At 38.9% G+C, this 14479-nt stretch overlaps 2 protein-coding genes across 2 annotated transcripts in view; both read left to right on the forward strand.

Moving 5' to 3' along the window:
* The window catches only part of LOC123866672 (proline-rich extensin-like protein EPR1), a 33213-nt gene extending 29224 nt beyond the window's left edge, over window positions 1-3989 (forward strand). Inside the window, exons 2-3 of the mRNA XM_045908356.1 lie at window positions 272-417; window positions 841-3989. Coding sequence (XP_045764312.1) covers window positions 272-417; window positions 841-2923 — 2229 coding nt within the window. The 3' untranslated portion in view covers window positions 2924-3989. The remainder of the gene's footprint in view (window positions 1-271; window positions 418-840) is intronic.
* Window positions 3990-5894: 1905 nt separating this feature from the next.
* LOC123866673 lies at window positions 5895-14052 on the forward strand. Its single transcript, XM_045908357.1, has 2 exons — window positions 5895-6262; window positions 12051-14052. Exons 1-2 carry the CDS (start codon window positions 6092-6094, stop codon window positions 13968-13970), a joined length of 2091 nt encoding a protein of 696 aa, XP_045764313.1. The 5' UTR covers window positions 5895-6091; the 3' UTR covers window positions 13971-14052.
* The last annotated feature ends 427 nt before the right edge of the window (window positions 14053-14479 follow it).

Raw genomic sequence — 14479 nt, forward strand, 5'->3', positions numbered from 1 at the left:
TTAAATAATGACTTTGTACAAATTTTGCATGCCTGATTATCTAAGGTGAAACATTTCTACTGGACAATATGTACTTAATAACATCTTACTGTAAAAAATGTTTCTGCAAATAAAAAATCTTGAATCTTGAATCTTGAATCTAAGGCAGTATAATAATAACGCTTAATTTTTGCTAGCGTTCTTGTTTATACCCTGTATATTTAGAAAAAGGCTGTATGTTTCTAAAAATTTAATAGAGGCAGGATAAAGAATCTTCCGTTTCTCCTTCCAGAGGCTGTCACTGCACGTTGCGGTGGTCCTGCTGGCGGTGTACCACACCTGCCGAGCGGATCGACCGGTGCGCGCCATCCCTAACTATGCCAGCCAGAACTATGCTGTTCTTGGCGAACCTATCAATGATGCTCTGAATGAGGACGGGTAAGGATTACTTCTTGTAGCATTTCGTGATGATGTGCCAAACCTGCTTACTACTCTAGCCAGAACTAAGCTGGTCTTGGTGAACGTTCTTCCATGATTAGTTTTTCCGAACTGAGAGATAAATTGGTCACTAATCTAAGCACGAGTACCTATGTGTTTTATTTTATTTTTATTTTTATTTATTTGGGACAGTAAACAATTACATATTATATATTAAAGCTATAACTTAAATCTATCGTTCAATATTAGTAAATATGTAATCAACTACACTATCAACAGCTTAACAATAGAACTAGGGCGATACAATGTGAGTAAATTTCTTAACCTAAAAAATAATTTTAATTTCCTTTTTGTGTCGTTTACCTTTATACCGTGTAATTTATCGACCCTCATGATTTTAATCATAAAACAATATCGTTTCAGGTACTTCTATCCGAAGCCCAAGATCCCGTTCCCGCCGCCTCCGCCGCCACCGGCGCCGACAAGGCCGCCCCCGCCACCACCACCACCTCCAACGCTACCACCGACTAGACCACCCCCGCCACCACCGCCACCGCCGACAAGGCCGCCACCGCCGCCGCCCCCGCCACCGACAAGGCCACCTCCACCTCCACCACCGCCTCCAACAAGGCCACCTCCACCTCCGCCGCCGCCTCCAACCAGGCCGCCACCACCACCACCAACTAGACCACCAACGCCCCAACCAACAACAGAATTTGAAGGATACACATATGACAAGCCTCGTATACCATTCCCGCCTCCACCACCACCTCCACCAAGGACTCCACCGCCACCACCACCAACAAGACCACCACCACCTCCCCCTCCATCCCCAACCAGGCCACCACCACCTCCTCCACCACCACCTACGAGACCACCACCACCACCTCCTCCACCTCCAACAAGGCCACCTCCTCCACCACCACCACCTCCAACTCGACCACCACCACCTCCACCTCCACCACCAACAAGACCACCACCACCTCCTCCTCCTCCACCAACTATAGCACCACCTCCACGGACCAACCCACCGCCATCTTCAACTGGTTATGTGTATGAGACTCCTAGAGTACCATTCCCGCCACCTACACAGCCTCCAACTTATCTTCCTCCAACTAGACCTACTCCACCTCCAACTAGACCTACTCCACCTCCTACTAGACCTACTCCACCTCCTACTAGACCCACTCCACCTCCTACAAGACCAACTCCACCACCAACGCAACCTCCTACTTACCTACCGCCTACAAGACCAACACCACCCCCTACAATACGCACGCCTCCGCCTACTAGACCTACTCCACCACCCACTCAACCTCCAACGTATCTACCCCCTACGAGACCAACTCCTCCTCCTACAAGACCACCTACTTACCTACCACCTACTAGACCTACGCCACCCCCTACTCCACGCACACCACCTCCTACTAGACCCACTCCTCCCCCAACACAACCTCCAACTTACTTACCCCCTACAAGACCAACGCCGCCACCAACAAGGCCAACTCCGCCACCAACTAGACCAACGGCGCCACCAACAAGACCAACACCGCCACCAACAAGACCGCCAACAAGACCACCAACAAGACAACCAACATATAGCATAATTTTGGACGACAACAGAACAACAGGTTATTACTATTCCACACCAAAAGTTCCATTTACTTTACCGACCAGACCACCTCCTCCCCCCACTACTCCTAGACCACCACCACCACCTACAACTAGAAGACCTACGCCACCCTCCACCTATCTACCACCTACTAGACCAACCCCTCCTCCTACTCCGCCACCAACGAGACCTCCCCCACCACCGACTAGGCCTTCAACATATCTACCTCCTACAACAAGACAACCTCCTACCCGACCACCTACCCAACAAACTTATTTACCACCACAAACAACTAGAAGACCACCTCCTATCACAAGACCACCACCTCCACCTACCACTAGACCACCACCTACCACTAGACCTCCTACCTACTCTACCATACTCCCAGATTTCAGAACCACAGGATACGATTACCCCACACCCAAAGTACCATTTACGATACCTACTAGACCCCCTCCTACTAGACCACCTGTATACATTCCTCCATCAACGACAAGGCCGCCTATATACATCCCCCCATCAACCACTAGACCCCCTGTATACATCCCTCCATCAACAAGGCAACCATACATTCCTCCATCAACAACAAGGCCCCCATACATTCCCCCATCAACAACAAGACCCCCATACATTCCCCCATCAACAACAAGGCCCCCATACATTCCCCCATCAACAACAAGGCCCCCATACATTCCCCCATCAACAACAAGACCCCCATACATTCCCCCATCAACTCAAAAATACATCCCACCCCCAACAACTAGACCCCCAGTATACATAACTCCTCCAACCACAAGGCGACCTACATACGTGCCACCCCCTACAACGAGGCCCCCTTTTATTCCCGACCAGGGCTACTTCTATGACAAACCTTTAGTACCTTTTGTGTTCTAATTTCTAGTGTAAAAAAAAAGTTACTAAGATGCCATAAATATTTTAAATGTGATACCAAACTGTGTGCTTAGGGACGCAAGGATGTTATTGTTTTAAATAATATTTTGTTTATATTAACGTTTTGTTGGTTGTAAGGGTACCTTTACACGGGCCACTTGCGAGAGTTGCGACGGTCTTTAGCTGTCAGCGATACGCCCATTTTTTCTACATTTTGTAAGATTGTTTTCGTTGGTCCACTTACAGACAGGCTACAACATCACTATTATTATTTGGACAAAAAGATAACTCATGTAGCATTCCATAGGTTACACCTCTCTGTCTGTTCTTCAGATAAAAATAGGTGTGGTTATGGTTTGATAGCATTTATTTACATAATCGTCATATAGTTGGTTAGCCAATAACTAGACGAAACTTCCATCTGGAAATCCAATACTTCTTATGATTATTGATTACCTTATCCGCGGAAAGAAGTAAGTATAGCGTTCTCCTCTGTTACGTAATTCCATAAATATGATAGAGGCAAAAATATCTGTGGACGTTAACCATTTTGAATCACCAACCAATCACAAACATATTTTCAAAAACATTCGAAATTCAATTAGAAAACATGGTTTCGTTTATGATTGGTTGGTAATTCAAAATAGTTAACGTTCACTGAGATGATTGGCTCTATCATTTGTATGTGATTACGTTATAGAGAAACCGGTATACACTAAGTTCTTTCCGCTGAATATGATATAGATAGATATTGTTTGGCTGTCAAGAGAGGCCCGTGTGTAGGTTACCTAAATTTTCAAAAACAAATAAATATTACATTCTTCTAATGTTTGAAATCTCATGATCTAGGATTAAAATTACTATCTAGCTTATATAAATAAAAGTTACCATAAAATCTAGTTATGTTATATGTATTGTTGCCTAAGTATATGTATTTGTATATGTATATGTATTTTTTAAATAACTGTAATACTCAAAAATCTCGTATATGAAATCGACACTGCCTTTAACTAATTCTAACTTTAAGGTTGTAAAATATATTTTAAAATAAAAATGTTTTTAAAGTTTATGTTTTAATCCCTCTCATTTATTTACAAAAAATAAAATAACAGAAACAACAAAAAAATATCAAAAATTAAAATAAGTAACAAAAACAACAAAAAATAAAATAACAGAAACAGCAAAAAACAGCTGAAACATTCACTAACTAGCAGCGGGGTAGTAGGACCCAAGGCAACAAAGGCTCCATTAATTTAATGTTTTATAATAATTATTATTTTCAAGGAAAAAATATCATGTTTAACTTGTAATAAGTAATGAAAGTTATGCAAAATGATGCTCGAAATTGCATCTATCACACTAATATTATAAAGGCGAAAGTTAGTGTGTATGTGTGTGTGTATGTTACTCCTTCACGCAAAAACTACTGGAAGGATTGGCCTGATGGAGATAGATTATACCCTGGATTAACACATAGGCTACTTTTATTTTAATCCCGGAAAATCAAAGAGTTCCCACGGGATTTTAAAAAACCTACATCCACGCGAACGAAGTCGCGGCATCAGCTAGTACCTACGGTCTATTTTCATGAAAAAAAATATAACGATTAATATTATCATCTCCCCCGCGCCGACCTTCATGGGTCTTCTCTCAGAATGAGAATGGCCTGTTTATATTTAGGCCATAGTCCGCCACGCTGGCTTAGTGTGGATAGGAACGGCTTTGAGAACGTTATGGAGAATGAGAGTTACCATACAAGAGGATACCAATATTGGTCATCGGCACCATCAACTCGACCTAGCGTCGGCTCACTACTGAGCATAGGCTCTTCTCTTCCCCGAATGAGAGGGGCTTAGCCTATAGTCTACTCTTACAAGCATGCAGGTTTCCTCACGATGTTTTCCTTCACCGTTGAAAATAATAAATGCAATAATTTATCGAAATAAAACACATACCTGGAAGTATTTTCACCTGTGACTAGGTGCTATTAGAAGAGCGCCCGTCGCTTGCTACGCTCTGCTGGCTCACTCATAGTGACGTACAACGTGCATGTACAATATTAGTATCGATAGACAACGTAACTGTGAAATCAACTATTTTATTAAAAAAAAAAATATTCTTAAACAGAAATAGTTTTTTTATTCTTGAGTCAGGGGATACATACATTCCTATTCACAATTATGATTACTACAAAAAATACTAAGAAACTATACAATGAGTGACTTTTTGACCCGCAAAATCAGAGAAAAACGAGGTCTTATAATTAATTGAATAAAGTTCAGTTTTTTTTAACATAGATTAAGACTTAAGTATCCTACAAATTACTATTATACTAGGAGAAAGTGTGTTTGTTTGTTGGTTTATCCTTCAATCACCCTGCAGCAGAGCATGCATGGATGTAGTTAAAGGTGTGGCACTATTAAACCCCATAAAATAAGAAAAAGGATGCCTGAAAACTAAAAAGACTTGTTTATCGCAGAAATCTAAAAGTTACGGCAGAATTATAAAACCTTCGGCGGAATTATAAAAACTTAAATCCATGCGGAGAAAGTTGTCAGCAGCATCTTGTAAAACATCTTCTTCTTCTTCTTTCTATTGTTAGTCATAGGCCTCCTCACTTGCACGCCATTCTTCTCGGTGTTGGTTGTAAAACATACTTTACTACAAATAAAAAATTACATAAATAAATAATTAATCGTAGAGATGCATAGGTTTTTCGATCAGTTACCCAAAGTTCATCATTATCACCAGCATATTCGTCATGATTAACGTATCACCAGCCAGGTTTCCTTTCGAGGCTTTTTCTTTCCCGTTAAAGTAAGTGATATTTAATTTCTTATGACGCTCAAACTCGGAAAAGTTAGAGGTGCGTGCCCGGGGTCAAATCCCCGGCTTCCCGAATAATTAAGGGGCGGCCATCTTAACCACTAGGATATCACGCTTACCCAAATGGCAAATAAGTCAAAAATATAATGCATCGACAACACGATATAATTACACTGTCCAGTCCCTAAATCTGACGTAGCAACAATCTCGAAAGAAAACATTACCAGCAAAGAATCCGGCGCATTTTTCAGCACGGACGCAACCGACGCGCGTGTTTTGTGTTTTCCATCGAACTAACAAACAAGCATTCCTTATAGTTCATAATAGTGATGTGTCTCTCACACGATGTCGACTGAAGGGTCGGTTAGTACGTCGTCTGGGATCAGGCAATTCGGGTTATACAGAACCATCGATGCGAGGACGGAGGAGTTCCTCAGGCTGTCGAGAAAACGGCAGATAAGGCAGGGTTGCGCCTGCGCAGCGATCTCTACTGCTATCACTGTAACTGTTGTCATTGTAAGTATCATAATCTATACTACTATACTACTATACTACTACTATACTATAGGTACTAATTTAGTAATTATCTAAACGTTGATAATTACTAAATTAGTACCTACTTATAGCAAGGCTATTTCAGTCAAATGATGCAAGCAGAGTGTTCTGAGGAAGTTATTTGACCTTATTCCATCTTTATTATTCTGCTAATGCAATGCACGCCACCTAAAACAATTTAAACCTCTCCTCACCTCCTGGGTCTCCTCTCAGAATGAGAAGGGGTTTGGCCAAAGTCTACCACGCTGGCCATGTGCGGATTTGCAGATTCACACACTTTTGAGGACATTATGCGGAACTCTTGGGCATGTAAGTTTGCTCACTATGTTTTCCTTCAAGCAAATGTTTAATCGCTTAAAACTTATATCACTCCGAAAAGTTAGAGGTGCATGCCCGGGATCGAACCCCCGACCTCCAGAATAAGATGCGGACGTCTTAACCACTATTATATCATCTTGCCATCATCTTGATTTATTATTTCTTCTTCTTGGGACAGCAATATTTTGGTTTCAGTGAAAGTGTTCTGGGGTCTTATGTAATTAGTACTTATTCAAATTTCAGTGATTTGTAGTTTTGTTATCGCTAATCTTGTGATGTTTAAATGTGGTTTGCTTTCTTTTTCTCTGTTTGCGTAATTAATCTTTTGTTTTTATATTTTGTGTTTGTGATGTTAATGTATTTAAAAATAACATATCCCACCAAAAACATTTCATGTAAAAAGGTAGCCAAGACTCACAAGTTAGGTAGATTTTTTTTGGATCTATTTCTTGTAGGTACATCATTTTCATGGCCCACTCTCTATCGTTACCTCTTTTTTTAAAAGCTTTTATTCAACTTGCAATGTACTCGTATGTAAATATGTTTGTTCGGGTGGAATCTTGCAACTCAATTTTGAAGCAGATATACCAAACTTCAGTCTTTTAGAACTTCAGGAAACACAGATACTTGGTACGTTTGATAAATCTGCCACGGACATCTTACCTTGAAAACTTTAGTATTCGAGCAACAGATTTTACAGATATGCATTTCATATACGAGGGGATGAAGGGGGACCCGATTTCTTAATTTATCTGTTGTTCATAATTCTTGAAATTCCAGCTTAATGCCAAATTTCAGTCTTCTAGGACTTCAGAAAGTACCCTAGTATTTGTGACTAGAAGTTTTGACTGTCAATAAATCTGAAACTATAAAAGCTAGACAATTGATACTCAATGCGTTTAATAAATCTGCCAAGGACATCTTATCCTGAAAATATCAGCATTCTAGCGACAAAAGTTACAGATTTGCTTTTCTCATAAGAGGCGTAGAGGGGGGGAAATTTCTAATTTCTTAATTTTCCTGTAGTTTGTATGCAATTTCTAGTCTACATACCAAATTTCAGTCTTCTAGGACTTCGGGAAGTACCCTTAAATTACAGACTAGAAGTTTTGACTGTCAATAAATCTGAAACTATAAAAGCTAGACAATCGATACTCAATGCGTTTAATAAATCTGCCAAGGACATCTTATCCTGAAAATATCAGCATTCTAGCAACAGAATTTACAGATTTGCTTTTCTCATAAGAGGCGTAGAGGAGGGGAAATTCCAATTTCTCAATTTTTCTGTAGTTTGTATGCAATTTCTAGTCTACATACCAAATTTCAGTCTTCTAGCACTTCGGGAAGTACCCTAGAATTACAGACTAGAAGTTTTGACTGTCAATAAATCTGAAACTATAAAAGCTAGACAATTGATACTCAATGCGTTTAATAAATCTGCCAAGGACATCTTATCCTGAAAATATCAGCATTCTAGCAACAAAAGTTACAGATTTGCTTTTCTCATAAGAGGCGTAGAGGGGGGAAATATCCAATTTCTTAATTTTCCTGTAGTTTGTATGCAATTTCTAGTCTACATACCAAATTTCAGTCTTCTAGGACTTCGGGAAGTACCTTAGAGGTTTTGATGATCATCAGTGAGGGACGAAATCGGCGTATTTTAGGTATCAATAAATCTGTAACCATAAAAGCTAGATATTTGATATTTAGTATATTTAGTAAATTTGCTGAGGACACCTTATACTGAAAATTTCAGCTTTCTAGCGTCATCCAGACCGAAGTTATGACGGGTCGAAAATACGGCGAAACACTTCGAGAAAAAGGTACGTAGCGCCCCGGCCGCCGTTTGGCTCGTCTTGGCGGGGGCACTGCCGTGCCCCCTGATTACAACGGCTTCGCATTTTTGCGAATCACACTTTATCACACTAATATTATAAAGGCGAAAGTTTGTATGTGTGTGTGTATGTTTGTTACTCCTTCACGCAAAAACTACTGGACGGATTAGGCTGAAATTTAGAATGGAGATAGATTATACTTTGGATTAGCACATAGGCTACTTTTTATCCCGGAAAATCAAAGAGTTCCCACGGGAATTTGAAAAAACCTACATCCACGCGAACGAAGTCGCGGGATCAGTTAGTATTGGATAATATGTTAATTTGTTAAGTAATTAAGGGCTTCTCCCACATTTATAGACAACTCCCTTATGTTCGCGACTTCGCCTACATAGACTACACAAATTTCAAACCCCTATTTACCCCTTTAGGGATTGAATTTACTAAAATCCTTTCTGAGCGGATGTTTATGTCATGAAAAAGGATATGCGTATAAAAGCGGTGGATGATACGTTGATGGATGGCAGAAGAGAGTGGAAGAAGAAGACACGTTATGCCGACCCCACGCAGCGTGGGCTAAGGCCATAAAGAAGAAGATAGATTTGAATAATGGCAAGGGACACGGTCGTCAGTAATGAGGAATACAGAGGAGATAGAGAGTCCAAAGAAACATAACATTTTAGATTACAAGTGTAAATTAAAAATGTATAACACCCCCGACAAGTGAAGGTTACAGTGACTAGAAAAGAGCTGATAACTATCAAACGGCTGAACCGATTTTCTTGGATTATAGCTAAGAACACTCTCGATCAAGCCACCTTTCAACAAAAAAAAACTAAATTAAAATCGGTAATTAGTTTAGAAGATACGATGCCACAGGCAGACACACAGATACACAGATAGACAGATACACACGTTAAACGTATAACACCCCTCTTTTTGGGTCGGGGGTTAAAAACCTGCGTATTACGCAACGATTTTGTTACAAGTTTGTCACAGTGAGTTGATACTAACATAACGTGTTCTCTTGTCAACAATAATTATAATGGTATCACAATGTCTCCCCCGGTTGTTTGTTAAACTGTTTGGAAGCATTGTTTTTGTTGTATTTTCTCTTGTCGTGTGGACGAAGTATTCGTGTTTGTTTTTTGTAAGTAATTGCCCCGTTGTTACATGTTAATTTTGACGAAAGATTATGTAAGCGGACTTGAGAAATAAGATGGACATTTTTTAACTTCAACTACAGTGCCATTTTGAGAAAGATGCTGCTCTATATGCCAACTGTCATGTCAAAACTCAATTGATATGTCTTAATTTAAGGGAAAACCGTACTTTTGAAGTGACAGTGGTATTATAGAGCTTTTGCTCTGCTACATCATCATCATCATCAGCCTGTGGACGTCCACTGTTGGACATAGGCCTTCCCTAAAGAGCGTCACCACACCCGGTCCTCAACCCAACTGCTCTGCTACAGCTGTAGAGCAAATTCAAATTCAAATCATTTTTATTCAAGTAAACTTTTACAAGTGCTTTCGAATCGTCAAAATAATCTACCACTGGTTTGGAATGCTGTTCCTACCGAGAAGAACCAGCAAGAAATTCGGCGGTTGCTCTTTTCAAGTATTCAATTTACAATAATATGCCAAAGCTCTACTACGGTACTGTACCACACTGTACTATTACAATTGTCACTTCAAATGTCATTTCAAAATGGCGAATATGTTTTCGAAATTTATGGACAGTAGGTACAAAGCTAAGCTTTTATCCTCGGCTTCTTGATTTAGTACAAAGCTCGATATTATGATTAAGGCTATGGTGATCGATATTATGAGTAGAGCTTATTTTGTTTTCTAATCGACCGATTTTGACATGGTACGCGACAGATTGAGATGGCAATCGGGGTATGAGGCGGGGGGGACACGGCACCCGAGTTACCCCGCACTGAATCAGCGCGGGGGCTGTGTCATGTGTGAGTATGCGGGACGTCCCCACCCCGATCGCCATGTCAACCTGTCGCGTACTACACCTGCCTTTCATGATTTTAGATCAACGGGAAGTACCCTATAGGTTTTGATTCCCTTGACGGGTCTTATGATCCAATCAGGGTTTCTTTTTTGCTGAATCTATTTATACGGAACTCTAAAAAGATAGACTTGAGTTTCAGAGGTAAATTAGACCGTCAACTTGAAACGAAGGACCAATTAACTTAATGCCGAAAGCCCGGTAGTAGAACATTAATAACAATTATTATAGACTGTCAAAGAGAACAAAAAACTACGAAACTGACGGAATGCGCGAGCTAACGGCTATAAAACATAATATTTGTGTATTTTCTACTTTCCTTCGCAGCCACAGCGCGTGACGTCACGCCGATCAACAGTAACAGCACAGTAATAGCTGCTTGAATCTCATTAGATCTTTGCTCGAGATTGCATTTCCACGAAGCTGTGCCATACTGTTATGAATATGATTATAGGCACAAGGTGTAACCAGAACGCTGGCATCGATCGTGATTACTGATAAGATACAATAAAAATATTTACTAAATTAAAAAAAAATCCTGTAAGTATTTTTAAAAGTTCTCAATATATTGCAAATAATACATCTGACTAACGTTAGAGGTCAACAAACAAAACTAGGCCACTCAAAGTCAATGCCGTGTCGTAGATGGGGTACCTATTGACCCAAGTTCTGCAAAACTACAAAATAAGGCAAATGGTAATTGGCACTGGATTGTGTTTAGCTAGTATATATTAACTCTATGTTTTTGCTAGCGTTTTGGTTACACTATGTATAATATATCTATACTAATAAATAAAATTGGTGTGTCTGTCTGTAATTTCGAAATAACTACCACATATTAAGGTCATATGGTTATTTGAACGATACCATAACTGAATCACACGTTTTTAAAAATTTTGTCTGTCTGTCTGTCTGTCTGTCTGTTTGTCTGTTTGAAAAGGCTAATCTTCGGAACGGCTGAACCGATTTTAACGGGATTTTCACATACAAGTAGAGGATTGACCAGGGTGTAACATAGGCTACTTTTTGAACCGACTTTCAAAAAGGGAGTTGTGTTTTTCTACCTACGTACACCGAAATCTCCAAGATTTCTGAACCGATTTGCGTCATTTCTTTTTTAATCGATAGAGGAACTTTGTGACATTGTTTCATAAAGAATTTGGATTCCAACTCCTCAATGGCGAAGCTGCGGGCATCAGCTAGTAAAAGTATAAAATATGAATAGAATAGGACCAAGAGAATAGAAATGTTTTTAATTCAAATAAACTTTTAAAAGTAGGTACTATAGAATCGTCAAATGATTTTCCTGGATCAAAAAGTATGACAATAATGTGTGGCTATATATGTACCAGTAGGATGCAAATTATCTCTGTACCATACAGATAATTCCCGTGACTGCATCCACGTGGGCTCATGTATTTTAAGAATCATATCTGGACAAAAATAGTTTATTCCATCCCTAGGATGCAAGCTATTCCTATACAAAATTTCGCCAAAATCGGTTAAACAGATGGGCCGCGAATGGATTAACTGTACTGTATTAAAGCGTTCATAGACTTTTTTTTGTGTTACAGATAGTTCTACTAATCTACGAGTATATGATTGTAGTAGAAACCAGTGAAGTACAAAAAAGGACAGGCTCCAATAAAATAAGATTCATTGGAAAAGATAATCCGATTGCCGAAAGACTAGACAGGTCTCACTTTGGCTTTGATCAAGATTATTATGAGAGGATGCCACTTCTTGTTAACGCAATGCAAGAAGTAAGTTATATAGATCCGATAGGAGAAACATCTATCTCTCGATCAAGGAAAAGACACTACAGCAGAAATCGTTACAAACCTTCTACAACTACCGCTGATAGTAGATTTATAAGAAGAACTAGTCCCAAACCTTTTACTTTTGAATATAGAAGTCCATACCCCATGCCCTTCTCAAAGACACAAGGCACGCCAAGGAGCTGGGTTGAACAGTATCGCAATGCACAAAGATTAAAAAACCTTCATGATGTCGTGAAGTATCTTGAAAAGACCTTGAATGCGAAATTTGGTGATGTTTATTTACCGACGAGAGCTCAGATAGCTTTCTCGGGAATCTATGTACCACCAACTGAGAATAAGAACAGAGACTCATATTTGCCTGTAAATGACAATATACCACAAGAGTCACAACATTATAATGTGAAATCAAATCACTATTCAGATCCATTATATACATTCAGACCTGATAGTCCAGGTGATATCAATTTACTAGCTGATGGCTTTAGATTTGCACCATCGGCTTTTTCGTCTCAAAATAATCCAAAGAGTTATGGCATCAAGCATGTGTTTAGTACAGTCACTGAAAGAAAAACGCTTCCGAATTGTAGAAATATGGATTGTTCATCTGACCATTTGAATTTTGCCAAAAAAGCAGAGCTAGAATCTTCTCAAGAAGACGACATAAAGAAATACGATAATGAAGCCAAGCTTGTTGATATAAAGGTTAACGTTTTTTCATCTCCCAATCCACCTACTGAAAACACTATAAATAGAAATATAGATAATATTTACATAACGTCGCCCAGGCCCATATTTCAGTTTAGAAGGAAGTCTACTGTGCCTTTTAGACGCTCTATGCACACTTATAACCACCCAAATATTTTTGTGGAGAAACGAAAAAATATTACTATCACCTCTTTAAAAACAGGTGAAAATAAAACAATAATATTCAAAAGATTGATACCTCTAAGCGTTTTTACGGCGAACGATAAGGTGGAAAAAAGTTCGCAACAACCTGAGAAAATTGAAGACGATCAAACTGAAGAAACCACAGTTAGGTCCACGATACAGAATTATATAAAACTGGATCACATGACAAATTACCCGAGGTTAAACTATTCAGACGTGGAAGATTACCATGTAGGCAGCTCAGGTGTAATACCAGTTGAATCTAGAACTATCACACCAATGTATCCTATCAACATGCCTATCGTGCCAATCACAGAAGGTACAATGTACAGAACCACCACTAATCCACCTGAAATCATTAAGTTCAGCCCTGAAGATGCTAAAGTACCGGATCATTATCTACGAAAATCTGATATTAGTGATGTCACAGAGAATCAAAATATACACAATTGGGATTATTCCGAAAATACTGAGAAGTACACTGAAGATGTTGAAACAAAAACGCTTGTAATTAAACTAAAAAATACGATTGAAACAACGACAAAAGAAAACGTTTCCGAAGAGAAAGAAAATTCAGAAATAGATGAAACTGATGACGACTTAGAAACTACAACATCAGGTACTTATGTCCCACAGATAAACGGTCACCATAGACATATTAACTACAAAAGTTTAACGACTCTCTTGAGAGAAAATTCGGAGAGATATAGAAAAAAGAGAATCGAGAATTTAATAACGACACGAACGATACAAAATAATACGTACGTACCCATGTACGTGGAAATTAAGAGAAATAGAAGTAATTTTGATTATGAAGCAAATTAATTAATTAAGGTTAATTTTAAGTTTAATAGAATATTGTGGTACGTAGATAGATAAATAATTAAAATAAGTATCTTTTGCAGTGTCCCACCGACTCTTTTCTAATTCTAGCTTTTGTTTTGTTTTTTTTTAACTAAAATACTATCAAACTATTTATAAACATCTTCTCATTGAACTGTTGTTGCTTTTGAGTATAAACATTTTTAAAACGAGTGTCAAGTTTTTTTTTGCATGTGCAATTAAGTACCTACCCACTACCACAGTTTTCATTTTCATCGTAAAACTGTGCCATTAAGTTTTTGCAAAATATTAATAAAATCAATCAAATACGAGCCGGACACACACAATAAGGGTTCCGTACCATCTAAAAATAATTACTTACCTAACACTTTTTTTACATGGCGGCTATTTTGAAATTTATATTATTTGTTGTTATAGCGGCAAAAGAAATACACAATCTGTGAAAATTTTAACTCTCTGATTATTACTATTCACGAGATACGTCCCACTGA

This window comes from Maniola jurtina, chromosome 7 (genome assembly GCF_905333055.1).
Source record: "Maniola jurtina chromosome 7, ilManJurt1.1, whole genome shotgun sequence".
Lineage (NCBI taxonomy): Eukaryota > Metazoa > Arthropoda > Insecta > Lepidoptera > Nymphalidae > Maniola > Maniola jurtina.

What these genes read in the sequence shown, in the direction of transcription:
- LOC123866673 (XM_045908357.1), top strand. Translation starts at nt 6,092, where the DNA reads ATGTCGACTGAAGGGTCGGTTAGTACGTCGTCTGGGATCAGGCAATTC. An exon ending in TCACTGTAACTGTTGTCATT is followed by an intron (nt 6,263 to 12,050) that starts GTAAGTATCATA and finishes TTTGTGTTACAG; the next exon opens with ATAGTTCTACTAATCTACGA.